The sequence below is a fragment of the Chamaea fasciata genome, unplaced genomic scaffold (genome assembly GCF_029207755.1).
Source record: "Chamaea fasciata isolate MVZ Bird 193981 ecotype frontalis unplaced genomic scaffold, bChaFas1.0.hap1 SCAF_3, whole genome shotgun sequence".
NCBI classification, from domain to species: Eukaryota; Metazoa; Chordata; class Aves; order Passeriformes; family Sylviidae; genus Chamaea; species Chamaea fasciata.
Genome location: NW_027094088.1, coordinates 16,072,878 through 16,100,742, shown reverse-complemented (window position 1 = coordinate 16,100,742; position 27,865 = coordinate 16,072,878). Strand labels below are relative to the sequence as shown.

The following is a 27,865-nucleotide window of genomic DNA, read 5'->3' as shown; positions in this document are numbered from 1 at the left end:
TCTTCTGAAAGACACACCTCCTCTGAGAAAACCAAGAGTTTCCAGCAGAACTGTGCAGTGTGAGATCCCTCCAGAATCCTCAGTGGGAAAAAAATTATCCTGGTGTTACTGGAGACATCAGCATGCCTTTTCTGCTGTGCTTGAAAAAAAAGAAGTCACCTGTGCCTTTAGGCAGGAGTATCTTTCAAAAACATACCCCTCCTATCCAGCAGAGCTACCAGGCTTTGCTGGAGTCGTGCTTGAAGAACAAACGCTTGTTCACAGATGATACCTTCCCTGCTCACATCAGCTCCATTGGAACAGGAGCGCTGCTAAAGAAACTGCCCCAAAATTTACAGTGGAAGAGGCCACACGTAAGTGACTTTCAGTCAGTACTGTGTGTAAGAGGATGATTGCAGATAATAGCCAGCAAATAGTTTTAGCATTGAACGGACTACTCTTAGACTTTAATTTAGGTGTACTTTATTGTCTTCGGGGATTACATTTATTTCATCAGTTGTCGTTTTGGAAGCTGGGGTACATGGATTCTCATGATTGCCTTTGAAGCACTTGCTGCCCAAAATCATAACCAGCCTTGTTCAGTTTATATCCAGTAACATTTGGAGCAGGCAGAGAGAGGAGGTGAAGGGAGCAGGGAGAGTTGGTTTCCTTGGAGCTCACAGCTACAGTGATCGCACTATGATTCTGTGGTGGCAGGTGAGCTCCTTCTGTCCAGAGTTCAAGATCATGACCTGTTAAAAGATTTCTGAGTTTATAGACAGTTCTTAGCCATGACCCCTCTGTCCCGTGGACCTCATACTGTTATGATGCTGGAAGCTGCTGCTTTCCCAGACAGGGCAGGTGCCTTATCCTCTTGCTGGGCTGTGGGGTTTTTTTTTCTTTTTCTCCTTTTTTTTTCCCCCCCTGCTTGACTGGTTAGTCTATTGTACTTGGAGTAATCTTTCCCCGGCTCTCAAGACTGAACTTCTATCATAACGAGCGACTGAGCATCAGTCTGTGAGTTTTTAGTTTTCGGGTCTTTGTTTACTACTTGCGCTCACATTTCCAAGGCCTTTGCTGGAATTCCAGGCTTAAACTGAACATCACAACAAGAGACACCGAGGTGCAAGGGCTGGTAACAAAGCATGTTCTCATAACAAAAGGGTAAATAACAAGTGTGGGAGGCCGGGACAGGGGCCTGGCACAGTTAGATAAGGCCTGTTACTAGTAATGCCAGTTCTGCTCTTACTGAGCCACTGAGCAATGTACAGAATTATGTAAAAATTTCAGGATTCCTTTGTCTGTAGGGAATTCTGCCAGGTAATACCAGATAGCTTCTGCCAGCCAAGTTATTTCTAGCTGTCCTATTGTGAGATTGTGGCAGTTTGACAAATTGTCATATTTTGTGAGATATAAATGATTTCCCAGAAGGATCGAGTTTCTGCAAAAAAAAAGGTCAGCATGAGTCCTCGCCTCTACAAAGTCCTTCAAGTGTCTCTCCACCCCTCAGAAATTGGAATGGACTTGAAACCTCCTCTGTCTCTCAGTGGGCTATTCTGTTGCTCTGCTATGATAGTTGAGGTGCCATGTGTAGGTCCAGGAGTTGGACTTGATGATCCTGATGGGTCCCTTCCAACTCAGCATATTCTGTGATTCTATGATTCTAAAACTACCTCGTGAAGAAGGCAGCTGTTTGCTCTGGATGCCAAACTTTCTGAGCAAAGACTCTCTGAGAATCCTTCTGTCCCTGTGCTACAGAGGAGATGCTGAGATTCTGCCATACAGCCTGCAGGCTTGTAGCTTGCTGCATCTATGACTGATGGCCTGCAAACTTAACACCCAAACTCACCAAGGGCAGGGCTTGGTGCCTAATTACTGTGACTGCCTTCTGAGGGTTTGCTGTTTCTTCGCTACTGCCTGCAGGGGAAGCCAGCAGTGTGAAACTTAGCTTGAGCAATTTCTGGGCCATTCGAGTGAAATGTAATTTTGACACTTAGGTTATTAATTTAACACCAGAGGCAGTTTCGAAGGGGAAAAAAATCGCCACATTACTTCTCTCTGTACAATTATTCACAAACCTATTCTTGTCACAGCAACAAGAATTCTGTAGCAGCCATCAGTCTGTAGCTCAATTGTCAGTCAAGCTATGGAGATGTCAGCCAGGTTGGGTGAAAGTTTGAAGAGTTATGCTCTGCCCTCATAACCTCTTTTGGCTGACACTTGTGTGGAGGAGCAGGACTGGCAGGTCTGGAGGGTTGTCTTCTCAGCATGGTGTCCATGGAAAGCCATGGTGATGCATCTGAGCACCAGTGACTTATGCTGGAGACCAAATTCAATGTAGACCAAGCACAAATGTGTGCTCAGGCAGGTGTCAGGTTAGCCAGAGCACATAACAATAGATTTACACCTGAGCCAGAACAATGTCTGCTGGGACAAAGGACTCCCAGTATTTTAAAAGTCTTAACTTTCAAGCTAAATCAGCTCATGTTACTGGCTTAACTCTCTCATTCTCTCTTTTTTTTTTTTTTTTTTAATTTCTTTTTTTCTTCATTTTGTGCTTCCCAGGCTTTGCACAGAAGTCCCATATTTTATGCTGCAAACAGAAAGCAGCTTGATCTCTGCCAAGGACTGGTGGGTAAGGAAACTCCTTTGTATAAATATCTAAGTATTTTACACAAGATAACATTTTGCATGGAAGTTTGAATGTATAAAACTTGGCATGGTAATAGAAGGTATCAATATTCTCTCTCCACTTGGCATGGTGTGGATGAAGCAATCATTTACTGGCATAGGCTCAGTAAATAAGCTGGCAAGCTTAGAGGTGGGATTTGAGGCATGAGAGGTGTCTCCACAAGCTGAAATCACCACTGTGTGTTGTTTCTGCCCATACTAATAGGAAGTGATCCTAGCTCTTACTGGTCTGTGGTGTTGCTGCTTGACAATTGAACAGAGACCACAGAAGGACTTCATATTTGTACCTAATGCTCAGTGTGAGTGTTTTCACTTCTCAGCCTTACAATTAGAAAAATAACTTTTTGCCTGTGTTGCCTAAAATAAAAGACTATATTACCATCTGAAAAACAGGTAGAGGTGGGACTAAATTAGTTTTTAAGTGCCTTATGTCCCTAAAACCAAAGTTTGCTAAGTACAGTCTTGCATGTGAGATGCACTGGAAAATATTTTCTTTTCTGAAAAGTGAATGTTTTCAAAGAAAAATGGAAAAGTTTTTTTAATGGTGTGCCTTTATAGAGAACAGAAAAAACCCCACACAATGTTGGTAAAACACGGAACGTTTCCATTGACAGTTACTGCTTGCTAAATTTCTTATTTAAACAAGCAGTACCCAAATGAAAAGATCATGAGAGAACAATTATAAACCAATCATGGTTAAGTAAAGAACATGTCTGGATCATCTAATTTTGTGTGTATGATTTGTTATAATTGTAAAGACATAAGCACAACAAGCTCTTCTGCTGGAATCTTGGTGGTGTTGCTGAACTTGGCTGAGAGCTCTCACTTTTCAGCCAACTGCATGTGTCCGTTTGTCTTGGCACAGAGAACTGCTGGTTCCTGGCAGCCCTGGAAGCCCTGACATTCCACCAGGACATCTTGGCTGCAGTTGTGCCACAAAACCAGAGCTTTGAGAGGAAATACGCGGGCATTTTCCACTTCCAGGTACAGCTGCTCCCCCAGATTGCAGGAGATCCTCAGATATCCTCTGCTGTGTTTTGTGTCACACCCGTAGATAATTTGTACGTGGTTCCCTTTGGCCAGGAGCAACTGGCCAGAGGGTATCCCAGTCTGGAGAGGAGCCCATCACCCCTCCCACCAAATAGTGCAGGCAGTGAATCAACTACAAGCCACTGAGGAAACACCTCTGCTTGGCTGTTCTCTCCAGCTGTGTCCTACCCATATTTTAACGCAGACAAAACTCTTTTTCAAGAGTGGCAACAGTCAGCAGGACCTGACCACATCAGTTCCAGTCTTCTAGCCCTTTTTTTGTACCTCTTGGCACAACTCTACAGTTAGGAATTCCCCAGAAATCTACCTGTGGCTAATTTCCCGTTTACTCTTTTTACACCTGATACATGCTTTGTTTTCTCCTGTGGCCGGGTGGGGCTGAGCAGCTGGCCCTGTGGGTGAGTCAGCAAATCCCACTGACCCACAGCAGCTTGTTCGGTGCCCACAGCTAGGCTACGTTGCCTTTCCTGTTTTTCCAAGGGGAGGTCCCCTCCAAGGGAAACATCAGCTCATTCCTTTCCCCTGACAGTTCTGGCACTTCGGGGAATGGATTGACGTGGTGGTTGATGATCGCCTGCCGGTGAATGAGGCGGGGGAGCTGCTCTTTGTTTCCTCGGTGGATAAGAATGTGTTTTGGGGAGCCCTTCTGGAGAAGGCATATGCTAAGTAAGTGACTCATTTCAAGTTATGCAAATAGTCTCTCTGAAATATGTTGCTTGGTGCCTACACAGTTTGTTCTTGTTTATAAATGCATCTCCTAGGCCTTGCTACATTTGGAGTGTAGTGGATGGCTCTCATCCTTCTATTATTACACATAAAAGCTGCCATTGCAGTAGCTATTATCAAACCAGGCCCTTGAGTTTAAATCCAAGGATTTGGGTGTGAAAACAGCCTTATTGTGGGGGGTTGTCCTCTGAGTGTTATCATTGTTTGGAGTGTATTGGCTGAGGCTGATGCCTTCCTTGTAAATACTACAGAGGAGTGGAACACCATAGATAGATATTTTCCAATGTAAATGATTTCCAAAGTCTCCTTTAATGTATTATCAGTGTGAGAAACCTCCAAGGATTTTCATTCTGGAGGTCTGCTGAAGCACTGAACTTTGTTTTGGTAGATGTTTTTGCTCTCAGGTCCCTGAAACTGAGGCATGTCTTGAGTCATATGGCAGGGTGAGAACAGTGGCTTCTCTCCAGAGTGTTTTGTCTACAGTAGTAGTATCAGCACAAAGAAGAAAGCAGCAAGGCCTAACTGATGGAGTTTGTTAATATTTGGCTGGAATAATCTTTGCAGAGCAGGGAAAAATACTCTAGTTAACATTGAGAGAAAGATCACACAAAGGTGAGAATGTTCAGTTATTTTCATTTGGTGTTGGTGTTAGTGTTAGAATGAGAAGACTGGGCCAAGTTGCACTGGAGTGATAAAGAAAATCAGATTGGAGACTGAACTCTCAAGACAGTGTCTCTCAAGGAACTATGTCTTAGATACAGCACAGTGCCTGGTGATAAATTCAGGCAGCATTCTCTAAGGCAGAGTTATCAAAGAGTTGTGATGGGCATGTTCTTGTTACAGTGCAGTCACAGATGACAGCAAATGAAGAGTCCCTTTCAGACTGTGGTCAATCTTGGAGGCAATTTTGTAGATTCTCCTCTTCCCAATAGCCAAAAATTCCCTTAAAATTAAACATTAGTTACAGCCTTCCTTTTGCTTTTTGCGCACTTTTTTAATGTTTTCATTGGCAAGCTGTTCTCAACCTGTCATCTGTGACTATAACCCAGAGAATATATTGATGTCTTTTTTTCCTAGGCTCTATGGCTCCTATGAAGATCTGCAGATTGGGCAAGTTTCAGAAGCCTTGGTGGATTTTACAGGGGGTGTCAATACAAGGATCAAGCTTGCAGAAGCTCCTCCTGCTCTGTGGGATATCCTGACAAGAGCCACCTATGGCAGATCTCTCATGGGCTGTCAGACACACTTAGGGGTGAGGCTTGGAGTGACATCAAACCGCTTTACAGCTAAAAACTTTTCCAGACCCATTTCCCTCTGCTCAGCTGGTCATTGTGACTCAAAGTGTATCAAAGCTGCTACACCTGGCTTTCTGTAGAAGTCATGGATTGATGGATGGATTGATCTGCTCATGGATTGATTCCCTGATGCTCTCAGCTCCCTATTGTTATGTATAGGAACTGGTTTATCTATTAAAAAAAATGTATTAAATAGAGACCTACTGCATTTTCCCATTTTTATTAAATAAATTTTCCATTTTTACAGATGGTGCAGTGAGGTAGAGACACACATGGAATAAAGTTATAGCTAAGGTAGAGAGCTGGGTCGTTCAGAATATGAAGTTTTGGCTTCCAAGCTTTATGCTACCACCTCAGCTCTTGGGAAACTCTGCTTTTCTGAAAATCAAAACCTAACCTCCTGGACTTCCTTTAAGCGAGGTGGTCACTAGCCAAAGATCCACAATTTACAAAGGGCCATTAACAATCAACCTTCCAATTCCAAGCATACTGCAAAACTTGGCTCTTAGGAGCTTCCGTTTATTTATTTATTTCATTTTCAGTTCTCCATTTGCTTTGAAAGCCATTGCTTATAGGAGTACAGGTCTCTGGTATTGCTCTATGAGTAGGGGTAGAATAAAAGGTTTATTTTCCTTCTGTTTCTCTTTCTTGTATGCAGACAACAAAGGTCCTGAAGAATGGGCTTGTTGCTGGCCATGCCTACACAGTAACTGGTATTAGAAAGGTAAGACCAGCCCAAGTGTCCTGGGTCCAGGTTAATTTGGATATTAGCAATTTTTATTGCACTCACAGGTTCAACCATTGATCAGAGCAACTATAGTATCTTCTCCGCAATACTCTTTTTGTAGTCTAAGGCTAAAAGAGACTGTGGGCTTTGTTAAGATTCATGTTTTAAGTGTGTCCATTTTAATTTTGAGGCCCTGATGTGAAGGACAATTGTTATGGATCAGTGTATCTCTAAGGGTGGGAATGATTCACAGGGCTCTGCTGAGACCATCACATCACCTAGAAATGCATCTTAGCTGTTAAGAATGAAAGGACTGGCCTTTGGGGCTGCTGGGAGGATGTGCTGAAACTTGGGGATGTGCTTTTTACTTGGGCTAAAAAGCCTTCCTCTGAAGCCAGTGGAGAGGCCATAGAGAAATAAGGATGTAAAGGCCAAAATATGAAAAACTGCAGATGGAAATGTGAGTCGGGGTGGAGTAAGGGAACTGAATTGTGCTCCTGTGCAGACAGTGCAGGGGGACCCCACTAATCTGCAGAACAATTGCTGGGAATCTTCTTAGGATATTTGTCTAGAGGTAAAGGACTTGAAATAATACGTCCTAAGGAGTGGGAGCTTTTTCCTCCTGAGTTTGTGGACGACTGTCTTGTCCAGCTTCAAGAGGAGGTTGACAAGGATAGCAAAGACTGTGTAGAGCTTTTGACATTTTGGTGAAAGTATGTTCATACCTGTAGCAAGAGATACTAGGAAGGGCAGAAGAGATGAGCTGGATGAGGGACATCTGTGTCTCCCACAGGAGGAGCAGGAGTTTATGTGTGGAGGTTTTCAACAATGTGTCTGTCAGTCTGGCTCCTCTGATGAGATGGAGAGCCAGGCAGTCCAGAGGAACTGATCAAGCATGTGGAAACAGCGTGGAGTCAGCTGTTGTGCTGTGTGCTGCCAACAAAGCCCCTGATTGGCCTGGCTCCCTCTCCTCCCACCATGACATCCCAGTTCAGGAGGCATTAGTCTGTGTGGTCATCCGGGGGCGGGGGCTGCATTGTGCTGTGCCATTGCACTGGGGTGGGCTTGGCTTTCACTCGAGTACAAGATGCGCAGATGTTGGAAAGGAAGAGGAATGTACAGTCAAGACTTTAGATTAGGAATCTGTCATGTCTCTGGTTTCAGTTTAGAATGTAAGATGAAGCACCTTAATTTCTTTGTTGCTGGCATTCAGAGTTGCATGTTCAAAGATTTTTATAATCATACTTGCTGGCATCTATGAGAACGAACAAAATCTTGTTAATATGTGACATAGTACAATGATATAAACCAGGTGAGAGCTGTTGAGACCTTGGTAAGCACAATGTTTCTGTTTTCTGCAGGTGACCTGTCAATATGGACCAGAAAACCTAGTGAGACTGAGAAATCCTTGGGGGAAAATTGAATGGAAAGGAGACTGGAGTGACAGGTGAGTTTAAAAAAGGGAAGGTGTGACACTTAGTGGAGGAAAGGTTTCTTGGAGGAAAGATGCTGCCATCTTCAGGCATGAACTAATGTTGAGGGCAGCAGTAAGGGAACAGTAAGACACAGACGTGGTGTCAAAGCAATGACTCCATAGATTTATGTGTCTCCAACAGACAGTGCTGCTGTAGCTGGCCTCACTTCACACATGCAGCCTCAATCAGATCAGTTCTACTTTTCCTTTCACTAAATGCCAGAGGAAACATAATATGAGCATAAGATGCTGACCACCTTGCTGTGATCTGGAGAGCATGCAAAGGGACAGACAGCTGTGCAGGAGGCTCTAAAAAAACCCCATGTTTCAGGACACAGTCATTTATCACAGGAAGGCTCAGGAAAAATCTTCCACAGGCTGCAAGGTGTTGGAATTGGGTAAGTAGGAAGGAGTCCTCTGTCCTGGCTGCTCAGGGAAATACAGTTGGGCATGAAATCAGAGGAAGCAACTAGTGAGGTAAATGGACTCTATATTTGTATCTACCTGATTTTTATTTTTTTTTAATTGGGACCCATGAAAGACAGTGGTTTGCATTCTAGACCATGGGCAACTGTAAACTTCTATCCTGTTCCTCTTCGAAGTGAAGCCTGTTTCTTGCTTCCAAGCTTCACTTCATTCCCTGCACAGGCTGTTTGCTGGGGCCTGGGGCATAGAAAGGAGGGAAGAGCACGGAGGTCATTGGGAACGTGAATGGCTTTCACCTTGTCTGCAGAGCAGTAACTTCTCTGATGCATGTCTGTCACATAATGACAACACACCAGCTGTTCTGTTGAAGAGCATAATGAGCAACATACTGCAGGCCTGCCTTTGAAACGACTCCCAGCTGCCTCTTGTGCTGTCCTAGTCATTCATTCATTATGCCAAACACTCTTCCTATTATGTCTCCTTTGACAGAAAATTAACCAACAAAGCAGGTCTAGATTTTTATATTTTAAGTACTTGGAAGCTGCCTGTTCAAGTGAAGGGGCTGGCTGACGGAAACAGAACATTTCTGGCTTCTGCTGGAGAAAACTGGAGCTGTGTAGCTACATCTCATGGGACCTAGGGTGGTCATGGAGAGTCTTGTGTGGCTGAAGGCATAGTGGGGGATAAGCATGGACAGATGTAGAAACAGGGATTTGAGCTCCTTTTATAGAGGAAGGTTATGTCTTCTGCCTTGACACATTTCATGTGGCCACATTTCATTAGTCACCTCCATGTTTTTCCCCTTAGCTCGTACAAGTGGGAGCTGCTGAGCCCGAAGGAGAAGATTTTGCTGAGGAAAAAGAAGGAGGATGGGGAATTCTGGTAATAGCACAGTCTTGCTTCTCCCCTCTCTGCCAGTAGCCCTGGGGCTGCACCCAGAGCTGAAGCAGCACATTGTCACTTAGGCCAAGGCACAGGTGATGAGCTTTATAGCAGTGCTCCTCTCGGCTTGATCCTGTGAGGAGCAGTGACTGTGCAGACATGGGATGCACTGTTCTTCAATGCAGGAGTGAGGAAGAAGCAGGACATTGATATGTCTCCTGGGGCTGCTGGAGATAAAGGGCAGCCCCAGGAGCTTTTGTCCTACCTGTTTTTTAGCTTCGAGAAGCTCTTGTATGCCTGTTTGTCTGCGGTTTCTCCACAGCTTTTGCCACGAGGTGGCAATGTTGCCGCCCCTGTCATTTCACTGCACTCCCTTTGCTGGCAAGATTATTTTATTCTCTGTTCTGCTATCCTTTGCTGAAGTTTTAGTCGTGCATTAGCTACTCCTAGATGCTGCTGTGGAAGCAGACGCTCTCTTCTTTACTGCCTAATAAAATATGAGCATTACCATATGTAACACAGAATGGTGTGTTTTTGAAGTTCCTGCTCCCTTTTCATTTTATGAGCCATATGGACTAAACTAAACTGCTGACAAGATGTCTCTTGGCACTCTTTTCCTAGGATGTCTCTGCGAGATTTTAAGATTCATTTTGTAGATCTGGTGATCTGTAAATTAACTCCAGACCTGATGAGCCAGGAAGATGGGAAAAAGTGGATGTACTCCTTGAAGAGTGGGAGATGGGTTAAAGGAAGTACAGCAGGAGGAAGTCTGGGATTCTGTAATGGTGAGGGGTGCTCTTTTGCATAACTCTGACTTTAGATGCTGTGCTGACTCAGTTAACAGCTCCTTATAACCTCTTAACATAAAATTGATAACACAAGCATGTGCTTCCTGTTTAAGCCTCCTCACAAACATCAGAAATAAGCAGCTGAAGAGCTTTGACTGGCTTCTGCTTTCACACAAGATGCACTGCTTGCAAACATAGGGCAGTGGGCTGATTATAGCATGAAATAAACTTTAGGATCCTAGGATCAATTTGCCAGCACTGATCTGCTCTAGGGCATTAAACTTGTCTGTTAAAATTTGCACCCTCAGCACCTCCAGCGAGTGTGTTTTAAGTAAAATGAATCAAACAGTCAGAGGCTCAGCTCTTTTGGAAGCAGAGCAGGTGGAGTTTAAAGTCAGCTAGCCCATACACCAGGGGTGAGAGAGGAATAGTGATACATTTATAAACAAAATGAGCTCTCAGCTGCATGTAAGCAGAACTGTAGTTCCTTGTTCCTGGGTCTTTCTCCTATCTTAAATATTAGTTGCACTGCTAAACTTGTAAACTGCACCTTAAAATCAAATTCCTGTGGGGTCTGGAGATCCAGTCAACCTGTGATCTATTCAGTCCAATGCCAGGCATCACGTGAGAAGCTGACAATCAATTTTGTGATGGAAAATGACATCAAAATGTTTTTCTTTTTTTACGTAGGCAACTTTTGGATGAACCCTCAGTACTGGCTGAATGTGTTGCCAGTTGAAGACAGTAAGAAAAGCCCAAGTACGTGCAATGTGGTTATATCCCTCATGCAGAAACACAGCACCAAACACCGGAACCGAGCCCCTCACCTTTTCATTGGATTTTTACTCTATAAGGTGAAGGTGCAAAGAATTGCTTTGATTTTCTTGCTCTCACCAAACAGAAGTCTTCCAGCCCCTGTAGACTGTGGTGCTCTGCAGGCCAAGAGTTTTTGTTGTGTGCAGGGTGATTTCTGCTCTTTCCTCCTGCCTGTGCCCAGTCTCCTCACACATCAGGGCTAGGCTTTCTCATGCTCTGTGCCCCCCTTGCTGCCTCTCCTGCATGCTGTGTGTCACCCTGCACAGGTGATTTATTTTGCCGCCTCTGAGGTTATGTGCAATAGCTGGAAGAGGGTGCCAGGAGTCCTCTTACTTTGGGACAGGAAGAGCTCTGGCCTCAGGTTATTTCCAACCATGGTAGAATTGTGCCTAAAAAGTGTTCCTAGTATGATGTGGCAGCTGCTCATGTGTTCATACTGCTAGCTCCCTCTGTATCCAGAGGTGAATGGATATCACTAGATATCCTACCTTCAGCAGAGTTTCCTACTTTCAGTTCTCTGCTTATCTGAGTACCTTGAGAGCCACTCTTCCCCCTTGAACAGAGCCACAGGTCTTGTTGCTGCTGTGAGCTTGTACAGTTATGGAGAGGTGACTGTGGAGAAGGGTTTTTGGGTGGAGGGACTGAGGTTTCTGAAGGCTAAGACCCCATATAGATGTATGTAGCTGCTCTGCTTTCCAGGAATGACTTGGCTGTGTTTTGTGAGACACACAAGTCCTGACTGATAGATGCTCTCTTTCTTTTCTTCCTGCAGGTGGGCCTACAGGTGAGTCCCCACTGCTGGCTCTTGTCTGGATGACCTGGGTTGGTGCAGCATTAAGACAATGCTGAATGTGGTGTGTTTGCCTTTGTTCCTTGGCTGACAGTGAATGACAGTATTTGAATTCAGTGAGGCACCACAGAAAGGCACTACTAATGCAGAACCATCCTCTGACTCTACTGAAAAGCTGCCATGTCAGGAGAGCTCATTGGCATTGAGAGGGGGCATTAGTTGTTCAGCTTCTGTCCTGGGTCTTCAAAGGTATTAGAAGTAGCATCAACCTTTACCTGATGAGCACTTCATCCCTGCTGCAGCTGTGGGATGGTGCCCCAATTCTTGGCTGTGTTGTGGGAGTCAGAGCTGCCTTTCTGCTGCCTTCCAGTCTTGGCATGAGGTGGGAAAACAGCCTGTGCCCCATACAACTCAAAGATCTCCTAGGGAGCTCAGGTTCCTGGCTGTCTGATGGTACAGTGTTTTCAGCTTCTTCAAGTCAGCTGTGTTTCTAACATTTTCTTTATCCAAGAGCCTTTGGGACCTAAGAAAGGGCCCTGGAAGTTAAATCTTTATGTAAGTCCCGATTTTGGCCCTGACCTCAGAGGGCTATTTAAAACAGGGAAATTTTTAGCTCATTTTGTCTTTAAAGGGGATATCTTCAACTCTGTTACTGCTGAAATGAGAGTACACCTCTTAAATGAGAACTTGGGCTGGGAAAGAACGAGTTTGGGTATATGATTAGGGTAGCACAATTGTGCTCCTAGTTACTGTAGACCCAGCTGGTAACCATGAGATAAGATGCTGCTCCTTCTTGACTTAAATATCTTGGGCACTAGCAGGGTTACCTTCAAGATAAACGTTCTGGCAGAGGGGGTCTGAGTGTGGCCTTAGCACACCTGAGTGGGAATGGTGGCAGCCAGGACTTCAATTTCAGGTTTGTAGTGGTTGCCAAGATCAATATGAAGAGATGGCAAGATGAGAGCATCTAAGGTATTGGAACTGCTGTCAACAGAGTATTGACTGGAATATAAAACTTTGAATTTAACATAAGGGGCATGTGGAGGAGTAACCCTGAACCCTTCATAAGAAAGATTGCTCTATTAGTAAGAAAAATACTGGCAAAGGAAGAGGAATAGCATCTTCCCATGAGGCTGCAGAGTAAAATAGCTAAATGTTTTGAGGAACAGCCAAGATCAGAAGGTGACAGTAGTTTTAGCTAGCAGGATTATTTATTGGGCTTGTGTGCTGGGCACTCAGTGGCATTAAAATTAGTTCCATGTTGCCTGAATCAACACTTTATCCATCATCCTGTGGCAGAAAAGGGCCTGCAGAGCAAAGAGAGCCAGACAGATCAAGGACACTTGCATGAAGTCAGGACAAGGGCTTAGGTTGCTCCTGCAGTATGCTCAGATCACTGGTGTTCTGAAAAATCCTCTGCTACCAGATGCCTAGTGCAAAGGACAAGCTGGGTACAAAGTATGCGGTCCCTGTGGGAAAAGGGGTGTTCTGGCTAGTGAAGGGCATTGTCTAGAGCAGTTCCTGCCTGCAGTCATTTTGGCCCATATGGCAAAGACTTCTGCAGAAGCCACATTGACAGGAACAGCTTCTCATCCCCAGTTCTTGCTGCTGTTCCTTACAAGTAGTGTAAGTGTAAGGTTTTTATGTAAGCTGCAGGAAGTCCAGTCTTTTGTCATATTAGTATTGAGCAAGGGTGCTACATAGTGAGAACTGCCATGTCTGGGGAAGAGACTGAGTCCTTTGTGCTCTGTTACCTGTTGTAGAACAGGCTGAGATGTGAAGGCAGGTCGGCTGTGCCCTGCTTGTGAATCTTCCACGTGCCTTTTGTCTGTGTGTTCAGCTGGAGCAGAACACCATTCTCTTACCTTCCTTCCCTGAACAGCACCAGGAGAGCAACAGAAAGCTGCCCCCAGGTTTCTTCACCCGACATCAGCCCGTGAACAAGAACCAGGTTTTCCTTGATGAGCGGGAAGTGACTCACGACTTCCATCTGGAGCCTTGTGTCTACGTGATTGTCCCATGCACCCTGGAGCCTCAGCAGGAGTCCGAGTTCATCCTGCGGGTCTTTTCCAGGAAGCACATTCTTCGGTGAGATGGTGCTGCCCCTCTGCCAGTACCTAATTCCCTGGGAAAGTCTGGTGTTTCTAGTCTAATAGGGGCAGCATAAAGACTTAATTCTGCAAAAAGTAGCACAATCCCTTTCAGAGAGGCTGGCTCTGGATTTCTCCTGCCATAGGATTTTCAGTGGTTGAAGCACTGTTTTTTGCCTTACCCTTTAAAAAAGGTCTGAGATAGGCCCACACAATCGTTGCAGTGTGCTCATGTTTGAGACTGTGAGAAGGATAAGAGCTTTTTAGCTCCATTTTTTTGCCAGGAACTCCCTGCTGGCAGTGCTAGGATGGTTGCTTATACAGAAATGGTGCTTTGGATACTTCAAATGCCAGCAGCTTTTGGGATCCTCTATGGATGAGGCCTTGCCTTACTGCAGCTGTAACACCATAAAATAAAACACACAGCAAGAGCAGGTTGGAGCCCCCTCCGGGAAAGGGGAATGACACCTGTGGTGAGACAAACACACAACTCTGAGATCTGTCCTTAATGTGTCTGCTTTTTTGCATCTCCAGGGAAATGGGTGGGAACACAAGCTTCACCCTCTCTAAGGTGAGTGGGTGTGGTGGGAGTGGGAGGTCTGTGGTTTAATCTACAGCTCTGAATGTTGGGTTTTTACTGTTGCTCTGCCCTGGAGGAGAGGCTGAGTGAGAATGTCAATGCTTGTGTTGCAGCACGTGAAAGCACAGATAAGGTTTATAGACGGAATCCTTTGGACCAAGGGGGCAGATGCAATCAAATGTGGGGGACAGGCAAAACTTTAGGCAGTTTAGTTGTCCTTTTTGCAAACATCTCTTAATGACACCATCTTGCTTGCTCTGCAGTCTTTCCTGTTCATGGTTCTTTTGGATCCTCATGGTCCATTCTTGCAATTCTCCCTGTCCTTTTCAAGCCTTAAATATTTTGGAGACATTATGGGACCTTAGCAGTACTATTCCCATGCAATGGTCTAAAGGTTATTTCCAAAAGAGCTAGTCTCAGTGGCAGTGCATGTACATCTGCAGCTTCTGCTAGAGAATTTATAGCAAAGACTGTTCCCCTGGCATAAAAAGGGCCTTTCCTTCTTTCATCTCCTCTGTTAGGCTGTATAAAGGAGAACACAGAGCCTTCTCTCTTCTTGGCACAGAGTGAGCCCCATGCTTTGCACAGCTTGGGGTGGGGTGTGGGGAATCTTTCTCCCCACTAAGTGTTATCTGAGTATTTCTCTCCAAGAAATAGAAGTTCTGTGATGTAGGGAAGTATTTTAGCAGTGGGCTGTGTTAGTGGTGTAACACCAATTGCAGTGGTGGGCAGAGGGTGGAAAGGGCAGGGGATGGAATGCCATTCTGGGGAAGCATCTTTAATAACTTGGTTGACAGTATTTTTCTTCTGTAAGTTCATGTTTTTTTTATGCCTTCAAAGGAAATTGTTGATAGGTATGAAGGCAAGATTTGGGAGGATTTCTTCACAAAGCATTTTGAACAGGTAATGGCTTGCATGAGTAAACTCCTCCAGAGCTGTTATGTAACTCTGTGAAAGTAAAAGCATATGGATGTTCAGGGGTGGTCTGTGGATGTGTGGGGAGCAGAGAGGGGCAATGGAGAGGAGGTTGGACTCTGTGTACAGTGATGATCCACGCAGCAAATTTGCCTGTGAAGCTTAGCCATGTGACAGCATTGAGACAGGCACACTCCTCTGCACAACAAATGCCTGGAACTTAATGTGAATGTGACAGCATCAAGAGGCTCGAGATATTAGCAAACTGATGGGCAGAAAGTCCAGAAACAAATGCTAAAGGATTGAGCAGGGATGTACCCTCTAAGATCACTTTTCCAACAGGGAAACAGCAGAATGGACTACAGAAGCTGATCAGGCTCACATGCTCTCCCTAAACATTAATTCCTGTTGCCTATATCAGGAACAAAGTGATGGGCTGTGTGGATCCATCCTACCCTTTGGGGCATTCTTACATTCACTGGGGAAAGTTACCTATTAGAGAACACCCCTGAAATACTGAACCTTGTCTCATACATACTTCATCACAGTTGGATGGCAACTAACCTGCTTTGAGAGGTGAAATAGATATTGGGTGTCCTATCATCTTTCCCCCCTAATTTTCCTAGTGAAATATGATCCTTACTGTGAAAGATTATTTTTAGTGATTTCTCTGGCCTAATTTGGGATGGAGTTGACCATCAGGGATCCCACTGTCTGTGGTGAGGGATGCAAGTGTTTCACCTTTCAGAAGAGGTCACTGCATTTATTTAGCATCATACCCTGTATTTGGCAAACACAATTTCACAAAAACAACTTTGCACTTTTAATAGGAATATTTTGAAGGAAGCTGTTACTAAAACCAAGGAATGCTTTCACTTTTTGCCCCTTGTTCAAGAATTTGGTTTTGAGGATGGTGTGGCTTTGATGTCCTAGAAATTGCCACATACTGTGAAGTGCTGGTCCTTTACTGTTGGGATGTCCAAGTACACACAGAGGCAGTTACTGCCATTTCTGAAGGCTTTACCCTGGCATGTCTCAATGATCTGAAAGCTTCTAGAAAATCTGTAAACTTTAGTATGACAAGGGGGAGGGAGAGTCTCTGCTTTGAAAAGTTTGGGGAGGAGTATTCCAAAGTTTCCTTTTTGTTGTTGTTGTTGTTGTTATTATTGTTGTTGTTTGTAAATGATAAAAGGGGAATGTTTGAGGCAGGTCTCTTGACAGTGTGCTTGATGGGACAGATGGCACCAGGGCTGAAAGTTTAACGGTCTGCATCCTCACTCAGTGGAAATTTGCACTACTGCATTGATCTGTGTGGAGCCCTGAAAACTTAGCCCAGAGCACACTGCAGCTCTTGCAGGCTCAGAATCTTGTCATATTCAAAGGGAGTCTTTTCTATTGATTTCCACAGTGGCTGGAGTGGGGCCAGAAAAGCAGAGAATGAAGATGGGACATGCAGGGAAAACAAAAGAGGGAGAAAAGTGATTTAATACTTAGGGGAAAAAAAATTAAAATTCTCTTCTATATCACAGAATCCTGAAATAAATGCTGTTCAGCTCCAGAGAATCTTGAATAATATATCTTGGAGAAGTAAGTGCTGAGAAATAATGTTTCTGTAAAATAAGCCCTCTCAGATAAAAGCCTTGGCTCCTGTATCTGTGTCTTGAATTCTGGGAAGAGAAGCTGGCTTCAGTCTGACTGAACTGACTCTTCTGATGCCATGTTAGATTTCCAGAGCAAAAGGATTTGCTGAGGTGTGAATCAACATGGCAGAAATGTTATAAGCAGAGCTAATCTTGTTTGAATTTCAACAACTGAAAGAATGAGGGGGGAGAACAGGCATGGATGCAGATTCTTAACTTGGCCTCCAAACCCAGCTTGGCCTCAGCTTTGCTCCTGAAACTGTATCTCATCTCACCCTTTGTCACTGCAGCAGTCTCATCAGCACCAAACTAGAAGATGTGGAAAGCCTGGTCTGTAGGAATTTGTGTGGTGGAGGAGGGTCTTGTTTTCACTTGCATGTGCCTGGGCAATGCTGCTGTTTCTGTTTACTCTTCCCTGCTGTGCATGCATAGGGTTGCTCCTTGCTCTGTGTTTGGGGGACAGGATGAGGTGCAGGTGGCCCCTGTAACCCATGCTTGTGAGAGCCAGGTGAGCCCTGACCTTGTCTCTCTCATGTGTGACAACCTCTCTGTGAGGGCAGCCCAGAGCAGTCCACAGGCTCATAATTTGGTCTTTGGTAAGAAATAACACTACCTGGACAGCAGTGAGGCATTGCAGTGCCTGTTTTCTCTGAACAATGACAATGAAATTACAGATGTAATGATGAATCCAGATTTTCTTCCCAGTTTCTTCACTGGTAACAATCAATATGCAACACAGAAAATACTCTGTCCAGCTATTACAGGCAGCAGTGAAGATGATCAAGAGACTAATGTGATGCCTTTTCCACTTAAACTGAATTTGATATTACTCTCTTTTCTACAAAGTTGGACAAGGATAATTCTGTCTGTGATAATTGTGAACTGACCCACCAGGCACTGTCTTATCTGTGAGAAAAGTATATTGTACAGGGAGTCCTTACTTTTCATAAGTTATTGATTTTAAGACAACAATTTAGAAATCTTTACAGAACTTGATTCATATTTACTAAACAGGGAATTACAATATGAAATTTATTAAAGCATCTTGATTTCCTGCAGAGAAGGGATTGGTGAGTTATGATTCTGTCCCTTTCTCGGTGGAAGGTACAGACCAAATGTAATCATGATTTGCAGTGGGATTAGAGCCTATTTCTCTTATTCTTCATGTAACTTATGTATGAACCAGGAATGCTAAGCTTTGAGGCAGCATCATGTTTTCAGCAGTGCCTGTACTTTTAATTATATTAACAGAGCTGGCAGTGTGTCTGTGAAAGAGAGAGAGATGCTTAGTACAAGGGTTTCAATTAATCTGCAGTGCTGTTCCCCAAAGCTCTTCAGGTCAAGTGACTTTGCTCAAGGTCATGCAGTAAATTCTGTTTGGGATTAGAGCTTTGGATGTCCTTTTCCTTCCATTTTCTCTAATAGCTGGAGATAGTATACCATATTTCATTCTATATTACATGCCTGCAGGGAACTCATATTGGATTTTCTGAGACTAGTAGAATCCATCCTGTTGCCTCATATTTTTATCATCATAAATGATACATCTTCTCAAGTGGGTGTAAAGTTTCACAAAGGCTTTGGGGCCTGAGCCCTCTCAAGTAAGGGGGAATTTCGTGAGTGGACATTTTTCTGGGAGATATCCAATGACTCCCCAAAACAATTGTTGTTTTTCTTTTCTCTCCAGATTTCCAGAGTTTTCGCCTGAATTTCAGTCTGGATTCCTGCCAGGGTATCTTGGCACTCCTGGATGTATCCTTGTCATGAGTGATACTTCTGACTCATATAATACTTTACCCCAGAGCATTATTTCTTAGGCCAGCCTGGGTGTTACTGTGATTTCTTTACCACCAGGGCATGGCCCTGCTTATTGAACTTCTCACCCTCCATAATAACAGTTCAGCTGTGACAGAATGGAGCTGGTTTGGGAAAGGGTTGATTCCTGCCGCTTCTGAAATCAGCAGCCAGGTTTCCATTGACTTTAGTGGGAGGAAGATCAAGCCGATAAATAGGCATGTGGAATAAGAAATCATTATCCTTGTATTATAATTGCATGGATGTTAGAGTGGCTGCAAGTTTTTTGGTTGTTTGGGGTTTTGGTTTGGGGTTTTTTTTGGGTTGGTTTTTTTTTTTTTTCATTTTTTAAATATATGTAATGGGTGCTTTCTAATGTTTCATTGAGATGTTTTGACCTTAATTCTCCCACTAAGCTGAATGCCACTGGCACACTGAGTATCCAGGAGTTCAGAGTCCTGTGGAAAAGGCTGATTTTCTATTTGGTATGACAGTAATTTCTATACCCCCTTTGAGTATCTCCCTGCTTACAATGTCACCTGTTGGGTTTTGGGTGGTTTGGTTTGTTTAAAAGTACTCCCTCACCCCACAGGAAGTTTTCCAGAAGAAAGACACCAACAGATCAGGAAAGCTTGACCTTGTGGAACTGCATGCAGCTGTACAGGACTCAGGTGAGCCCACAGCATATTTTGGCAAGTCTCATCTTCTTGTTCATGAAAGCTGAAAAAAAAATCACAGAGCTGGGAAACATCTTGATAACTCTGTGTAGAGCCCAGGAGAAGTGGAAAACATTATCATTTGCATGGCCTTGGCCATCTTTTCTTCCTTCTTTTGGTGGGTAAACACATCTGAAAAATATTTTGCCATGGGATCGGCTGCCCACTCTTTTCTCAGTGTGGTCTCACACTGAGAGTTGTCTGAAACAGAAGTGTCTGCCTATTTCAGACCCAATTTTTAAATCCCTTCCTGTGTGTTGCTAATTGAATTTTATAAGATTTTGTGGGGTTGTGGGGATGCAGGAGGCTAGATCTAGCTCCTGTTAAATTCCTGCCTCTGCTGAATACGACAGCTCAGGGACCAAATCTGGAAGTGTGGGACTTGCACCGAGGCTGTATTGGTGCCAGACTTCACCAGTGCAGTGTCTGAGGCTTGATCTACAAATGGAAGATGATACATATGGGTCCAAATGCCGGACCGAGCTCTGTTGCTATTGCTGGGTATTGTGTGGGTGCTGGAGCTCAGTCTTGTAGCTTCTTTTGCATGTTTACACCTTAAATATCATTCCTCTTTTTGGTGCATGTTCACCCAGTACATCTGAGTCAGTGAAAACACAGTGAGAAACCCAGGCAGACCTCTGCTAAAGCAAACTAAAATCCCAGGCCATGAATAGAGAATGCTTTTGTTCCTTGCAAATGTTGCTGCTGCTTGACATCGGGACTGATGCTTTCTGTATGAGCTTTCTCTGGATTTTCTTTTTCATCTCCTTTCCTACCCTCTTGGGAATATTGCTCTTAAACCCGGCTGCTGCTATTACTGTCATATCCCATGAGCAAAAGAGGCCTGTTTGTATTTTTTCCCAACTCTGGAAGGACTTTAAGTATAGGGGAGGAGACCTGAGCCCTTTTAAATTTGAAGAAGGTATCTTCATGTAGAGATCTCATTTGGCCTGGCCAATATTTGATTACCTTAGGCCAGGCTTGAAAAACAAAGCTGCTGGTAGAGAAGGGATGAAGACTACTCAGTTGTGCCATCTCATTCTGTTTTCCTTTTTTTCTCTCCTATTTTATGTAGGCATTTCACTCAGCAATGAAGTCTGTAATTTGATGGCAATCAGATATGGTGACCCTGACTTACAAATCAGTTTTGAGAGCTTTGTTTGCTTCATGCTTCGAGTGGAGATCATGGGAGGTGAGGCTGGTGCTCCATGTCTGGCCAGGCGAGCTGGGCTGCCAGCTGAGCCATGGCTCCTCTGATGGTGTTCCCACTAGCAGTGGTAAGGTCAAAAATTGCAGGACTGGATTTCTGAATAAAGCAAGAGTAATCAGTTTAAAGCAAGGAAGAGATACAGAGGAAGCCAAACTCTCTCTTAGCTCCCCACCAGTCCCTTCCTACAGACATCCAAGCTGTACATATCAGAGAGATTAAGCTCTCTGCCCATTTGCACCTGCCTCTTGTAGGAAGAGGTAGGCAAATTGCAGATGAAAACTACTTGTTTTCCGTGAAGAAGACAGCCTTGAAATACACCTTTTCCAGGAAGAAGAAAGCTCTGAAATAGTCTTTGGTGCACTGCAATTTGATGATGAGGCAGCTGATATTCAAATCATGCTGTAGATACTTAGCACATGTCTCATAATTGTGGTGGGTAAAAGGTTGGGACCACCAGCATTTTGAGGTTTTACAGATCGATGGGCAGACAGTAACATGCCTGACTTTATTCAGCTGCTCCAAGTGTTCCAGCCTTTAGGGATCTCCCAGGGACAGAACAGAGAAGCTCACATGCACTTGAGAATGGCCTAAAAACTCTGCCTTTGGAGCTTTTCCCCAGACAATGCCTTGGTGATCTCTTGGCTGTCAAATTAATGCTCCTCATTTACTTCTTTTGCAGAGGCCTTTCGCAACTTAACACAAGATGGCAAAGGGATATATCTCCGGGAATCTGAGGTAAAGCCCATTCCCTGACTGTCAGATGCAGGCCACTTTGTTGCACATGGCACTGCATGTTTTATTCTGTAGCCTTGGAAAAGGTATCTTCAACTCACCTCTTACAGGGCAGGTCACAAACAACAAGGAGGTTCAGGCTTCTAAGTCTTCTGCTTTATTATGGCTTCTGTTTCTTCTGGAGGCAGAATATCTCCAATGCCCCATAGTCCAGACCAGGTGAGAGTACTGCAGAGCTCTCACAGGGGTGGATTATTTCAACCCCCCTTCCATATTTTTTTACAGTGGATGATGATGACACTTTATTCCTGAAGCAATGCTGTAGAGGAGGAGACAACCAGACCTGTACCAGGACAAGGAAGACTGCCTTGTTTCAGCTTTTTACTTCATATGAAAAGTCTTTCCCTCAAGCAGACTTAACCTGATGACCACAGATTTGGTGAACTGAAGTTTTGCTAATTAATGTATTTATTTTGAGTCCTATTTCACTTCAGACAACCCTACTGAGGAAAGACCACTGGATACCAACCACCACAAGTGCACAGTGTGACACCCCAGAGCATGGTAGCTGAGTTGTTGGGGTCCCCTGCGTCATGCTGATGTAATGCTGCTGTTACAGGCACAATTGTGGCAGTGCCCGGAGGCTGTGCTTGGTGATGGGGCTCTTGAGTCTGGCAGGGAAATGGCCCCTGTCCTAAGTAGCTTGTCACCTGATAGGGGGATCCCAGTTCTGTGGCTGCTAGCCCATGGTAGAGAGCTGGAATCTGTGTGCTTCTGGGATAGAGGGGGTCGAGACTCACAGAATGTATGAACACTGTTCCCTAGCCCTGACTTGGAAAGGTGATTTACAAGCATTCAAACCATCTCTTTTGCTTTTGTAAGTTAACATAGCCCTATTGAAATGACCCTAATTTGATTTGATGAAGTGATGAGCTGAGCTTCCAGCTGTTTGTTGTATGATGATTGTGTATTTATTTCAGAAAGGCAGTGGGTTTTCTCTGCAGATTGAAAAGTACAGTACAGTGAAAAGTAAACATCCCATATTAAGTCACCAGAGACTGGCAGGGAATGAATGTTCTCAATAGGGTGATACAGGAGCTGTCTCATAAAACATTTGCATATTTATTTAATACAGGGTGAGAGAGTGTGTGTGTGTGTACTTCTAAAGGATGCGGGTAAATGTAGGTTGTAGCTAATTAAATAGTGTGACCTGGGTGTGTAGCTGTGAACAGCGTTAGAGAACATGGTATAAGTGGGACTAGTCATGTCAAAATCCACGAGAGAGTTACTTGATACATCTGTCTATAGGACACTTTTGCACTTTCTTACCATTCTTTTTTTTTTTGGGGGGGGGGGCTGGAAATTTCTAATAGTGCTAAGTGCTTGTTACAGGTTGCTGCTTTGATTTTTTTTTTCTTTTTTTCCTTTTTGCATTTCTGCAGACAGCTCAATTGAGGCTCTTTTACAGTGCACAGCCTAGTCTGAGTCTGGGTGCTAAATGAAACAGAGCTCCAATGGAAGTGAACATATAATGAAAGCCCATACTCTTAATACCTTTGTAGGAAGGAGTTATATTAAGCTTGAATAGGCAGCCTTCCCTCTGGCTTTTTGTGACTTTTTAGGTGCTTAATCTCATAAATATTTTTTCAGAGTGCATGTGAGATTCAGGAATGAGGTGGACTGTGGATAGGAAAGTAAACATGGGCACGACTGAGCTCAGGGATGTGCTTACCACTGCACTGAGGCCTGAGCAATACCATAAGCATATTTATAGAGGAACTCCTTTGCATATAAGTGTTCCCAGTCAGGAGGCATTAAACAGTAAAAACAACAGCATGCACTTTATTCCCCAGAACAGTCTGTTTCTAAGCCATATCATTTTCATCCTGTTTTTATGAGAAAACTGTTAGAACCAGATAAATAGATGGCTGTGTTGGTACTTGTTTATTACAGATGATATATCTATCATCTATTGGGAGAAACCTACTGTGGAGTCACAGGGCTGAGGTCTGTAAAGCAGAGCAGGTTGGAGGGAGCAAGGACACACCCAGGGCCTCTGGAGCAGCCGAGGGCTCCGTGTCCTGCTGGGCTCCTGAGGAGGCTCCATCAGCAGCTCCCCTCTCAATGCACGTCTCTGTTTCCTTTTGTGACTCGCAGCTGAACATGATGGTGCGAACTAAATTAGCCTGATTTAATTTGCACTCAACTCAGCAGGGGATGTTATAAACACTGATTTACTGTGTGCAGGAGCAGTGCTGGAAGAACCAAAAATGTTGGTTGAGGGAGCGTAGGTCCCGCTTTTCTCAGCATTTTTGGGAAGGATAGTCCCTGGCACCCACGGAAATGTCCAGGGGGATCTGTGTGGGTGCAGAGTGTTCACAGCAGGCTCTGTTGGACATGATGGGAGGGAAATCTGTCAATCCCGACTGGGTTTTTTGCAGATTTAAGGCTGGGAGTGTGCTGGACGTAGCTCCACCACAGGCTGTGTGCAAAACTGGTGCAGGACACCCAGTTTCAAATTGCAGTTCATTTTAATGTTGTACACATTGGTTTTTTCTATCAGATTTTGTACTTATTTACTTCACATCTCTTTAATGCAGAGCAATGTAATTGCAGGGAGATTATTTTGCTATTGATTACTTGATCCAGGAAAGAAACAGAATTCATCCATGCCATGAATCACTAAGCATTTGCAGCAATAAACTTTATTGAGCCATGTGACTTGCTGTTACAGAATTGTAAAGAATGCTTTACTGGAATGATTATACCAAACCATGTACAATTCAAACTGAATTATCTGGCTCACAATAAAATGGTTTTGGCAAGGTCACCTACTTGGACACTGTGAAGCTTTTATATTGCTAACAGAAGAATGTTTTCTGGGCAATTCTGAAGATATATTACTCCTCATTTACAATGGGCATTGTGAAAAAATGGTCTGAAATGCTGCTGAAGGATGCATTCGTTTGTAACCACAGCATTTACAGGGATGCTGAGCTTTGCAGTGGGTGGTATTGCTCTAGCAGAAATGAAAGAAAAGTGGGACTGTGGCTTGAGACTAGTATTGCTAATAAAAGTCCTTTTTTGAAAAAGGCAGGTGCGAGAATAGCAAATAATGTCTGGAGTGGGAAGAGTAGATGGATGGTGAGGTATACTGTAACAATAAGGCTGAGATGAAATTGAAAGGAACTAATCAACCCTTTGCAAACAAAGTCTTCAGCTAGAGCTTATTGCTGCAAATATACACACACACAACTGGAAGTATTTCCTGTTTCCTGGATATAGTTGGTGCACATGTTGAGGGTGCAGTTGGGGTGCAGAAGATACCGGTCAGCCTCACTGCTCACATACATTCTGCATGGTCAGGGCTTCTGTCTAGATAGCAACAGGACAGGCTTTACTTTCAAGCCTAACAGGATTCCAAAAGATCTACAACTTACAGGAATGACAAGCACAGCTGGAGAGGTTGTGGCTGCAGTGAAGAGCTGTGGCAGTTTCAGGCAAAAGGAGAAGACCTGTCCTCTGGGGACAAGTAACCACAAGGCAAATCACCCCAAGATCATGGGGCTCTTGCCCTTAGGCAGCTAGGGATGACCACCTTAGAGATAGCAAGCTGGCCCAGGTTTGAGATAGGCAGAAATACTCAATCTGTGAGTTTCTTTCTGGGTAATCAATTAAATGCCGTTGAGACACTGCAGTGTAATTCTCTGTTTGAAAATCTTGCCTTTTACCAGTTTTATGGTGGGGCCACCAGGATTTTTGCCTTACCTAAAAGTATATTGCAGTCCTTTGCTGGGAGGTATTCTGTTCATGCAAGTGGCTGCTACACTATCATAGCTGTCCAAGCTGTGTCAGCAGACTTTGATCACACCACAAGATGCCCTCTGTGGAATGAATACTGTTGCTTTGGTTTTGATTATTAAGCAGTACATGTAATCCTAACTTCATGACCCACCAGTGGACCTCTAAAGGGCAAGTTGTCATTGGACTGGCACCATAAAAATGAGAACTTTTGAAGCTTTTGGAAGGAAAAGCCTGTTTCTAGGGGCAGGTGGCACCTGAACACTGTCCACTGAGCAGAGGGTGCAAAGTCTCCCACTAGTGCAGATCTTTGCACAGGGCAGTGATGGGAGTGAAGAGACAACCTGAGGACATGGAGTCAAAGCCACTGCTAAATCCAAGTGTCCACCAGTCCTCAGTCACCCCTCTCCAATTCTACAACCCCACCAGGAGACTCAATTCAGACAATGGAATTTCAAAATTTACAAACCTAAAGTCTTACTTTATTTCCTCTGTGACCTGTTCCGGTCAGTCTTTCATGAAGGGCTGTGGAGACTTTTCTCCTAAAGTTAGTCCTGCTAGACTCTGGTCCAATGTGAAAGAGGGTGAAAAGCAGGAGTGTGATACAAAGGTATGATGTTTACATCCAGATTCAGAAAATTGAAGGGTAAAAATCCCCTTTGTTATTATTTACAGTGCCACAGTGCTGAGGGGAGAAAGATCAGGTCCCCAGGGTGATGGCTACTAGAGCCAGACAGAAGAGCAGGATTTGCTGTTTACTTTGAAAAGAAGTACTTCTGCAGTTCCCAGGGGAGTGATGTGTGTTCAGCCTGGGGCTTTGTTAAGAGATAAGATTTGACCCGGCCTCAGCCTCCTGAAGTCCTCCTCCCTTTGCATACCACAGCATTGCTGCTCTGTAATCCTACTGCTGGGAACTGGATTTTTCCTATAAGCGATGCTTCTTTCTTGTTGGCATCCAGGAGCTCAAGTTATGACCCCATCCCAAGGTTTGGGGCTTGGCAGGAAGGCATTGATCTCTGAGTAGTTCTTCTGCACCTCTCTCTCGGCACATACACCCCCACATATTCCTGTGAACCTCATGTCACCTTCCTTAAAACTGTTGCAATGCTGTGCTGAAAAAGAAGGCAAAAAAAATCTTTTTTTTTTCTCCCCTGCTCAGGGAGCAGCTCCTTGCAGAATGAAATGCTAACGAGTGCCTTTGCCTTTCCTTCCTGCTGTGTCTTACACTGAATTAGACCTGAAAAGCAGTATCACCATGCTTGAAGTTCAATTTATCAGTGCAGTCAGGATTGATTTGTTACACTACCTATTCTGGGGAAATGAATGTCTCCATCGCGCTCCCTTCCAGTGCAGGCAGACCTTTGTTTTGCTCACATCAGCCATGTAATGTAGGAAGCTGACATTCCACAGATAAAGGAAAAAACCTACAAAATCCTGACTAATTCTACCCAGCCTGGCAGTGCCAGAGTGATGCCACTTGCAAAGGACACATTTGGCATTGTGGTGTCTGCAGATACCAGGCAGAAGTGCTCTCTACCTGGGCTTATCTGCTACTTTTTTGTTATTGAATAAGTGTTTAATGCCATAAGTGTCCTAGAAAATTATTCTTGGGTGAATTACATGTCCCCATTATCACTGTAAATGTTATAGCTGGACTATTGTGCTGATCCTTGGAACTCAAATTCACAGGAAGAGTCAGGCTGAAAACTAACGTGGTTTCTGTACAAATTTTCAGCTGTTATGTGAGACAAGAAAAATGGACTTTGCTACTCCTGTTGAGGAGGAAAATTTTCACTCATAATCTAGCACAGGGCATCTCCATTAAGAGAGCAGCAATTATAAATCCAGTTTTCTCTTGCAGCACATTTTGATGGAATATTTGCAATGAACCACATACAAATATGGGAATTTCATTTTCAGATTCAAAAGACCCAAAATGTGATTGTTATGAAGTGTCACAATTTTAAAAGACCCTTTTTTTCTCCCCCCTAACTTGCCATGCATACATCAAACATGGAGGGAAGGGTGAAGAGCTAAGCACCCTGAAGAACCATGCAGAGCCCTTCATGCTCCTGGAAATGTGGCTACAAGAAGAATGTCTATAGCTGGTGCTCATTAAGCGGGGTAAAATGAAAGAGATAGTTGCTCTAAAGTAGCTTTTTTTTCTTTAGGTAAAAGCAGAATTTCTTTCTCATAAATATGCTGCAGCTAGACATAAATGACTTATTGCTTGAAAGCAGCTCTGCACTGCTGAAGAGCTGGAGCATAAAAGTGAGAAATTTGGTCTTAAGCTACCCTGAGTGGGTGCTTTTTGCCTGGCTGCTGGCAGCTTTTTGCCTGGGCTGAGACTGCTGAGGGCTCCTGTCTCTGCAGCTAAATGCTGATCTTCCAGAGGATGCAGGAGTGGCATTATGTCTGTTACACAGCCTCCCCCTTTCCACAGCCCTCTTCAAAGCCAAAGAGTTAGTTTTAGAATACTGCTTCAGAAACTGGGGCCGTGCTTGCTCTGTAAGTCTTTGGGTACAGCCCCCTATTAATGGAGTCGGTGTTTTTTATGCTCCTTCGGAGTACCCATCCTGTTGACCCTTCTCTGCAGCTTGGGTGTTTATTGTAATTTACTGTGTTTCCTTTTAAAAGGAAAAAAGAAAACAATGCCAACATCACCTACTCTTCCTAGCTGCTCCTTGATTTCATATCTCAGCAGAGTTATAGCCCTAGTCTTAAAAACTGCCTCCTACTCTTA

General features: G+C 44.0%; 1 protein-coding gene across 1 annotated transcript; it reads left to right on the top strand.

Annotated features, from left to right (window-relative positions):
- The first annotated feature begins 122 nt into the window (after positions 1-122).
- LOC136286497 (calpain-14-like) lies at positions 123-21,901 on the top strand. Its single transcript, XM_066178135.1, has 20 exons — positions 123-353; positions 2,545-2,614; positions 3,536-3,654; positions 4,250-4,386; positions 5,524-5,698; positions 6,400-6,465; positions 7,830-7,915; positions 9,176-9,250; positions 9,872-10,035; positions 10,729-10,907; positions 13,530-13,732; positions 14,269-14,305; positions 15,155-15,217; positions 16,759-16,816; positions 18,557-18,621; positions 19,080-19,148; positions 19,256-19,334; positions 20,455-20,571; positions 21,269-21,324; positions 21,607-21,901. Exons 1-20 carry the CDS (start codon positions 123-125, stop codon positions 21,631-21,633), a joined length of 2,076 nt encoding a protein of 691 aa, XP_066034232.1. The 3' UTR covers positions 21,634-21,901.
- Positions 21,902-27,865: the final 5,964 nt, after the last annotated feature.

Bases quoted from the DNA above. Each gene is read 5' to 3' on its own strand.
- LOC136286497 (XM_066178135.1), top strand. From the start codon at position 123: ATGCCTTTTCTGCTGTGCTTGAAAAAAAAGAAGTCACCTGTGCCTTTA. The intron at 13,733-14,268 runs GTGAGATGGTGC...TTGCATCTCCAG, and splicing joins TCCAGGAAGCACATTCTTCG to GGAAATGGGTGGGAACACAA. The intron at 19,149-19,255 runs GTATGACAGTAA...CTCACCCCACAG, and splicing joins AAAGGCTGATTTTCTATTTG to GAAGTTTTCCAGAAGAAAGA.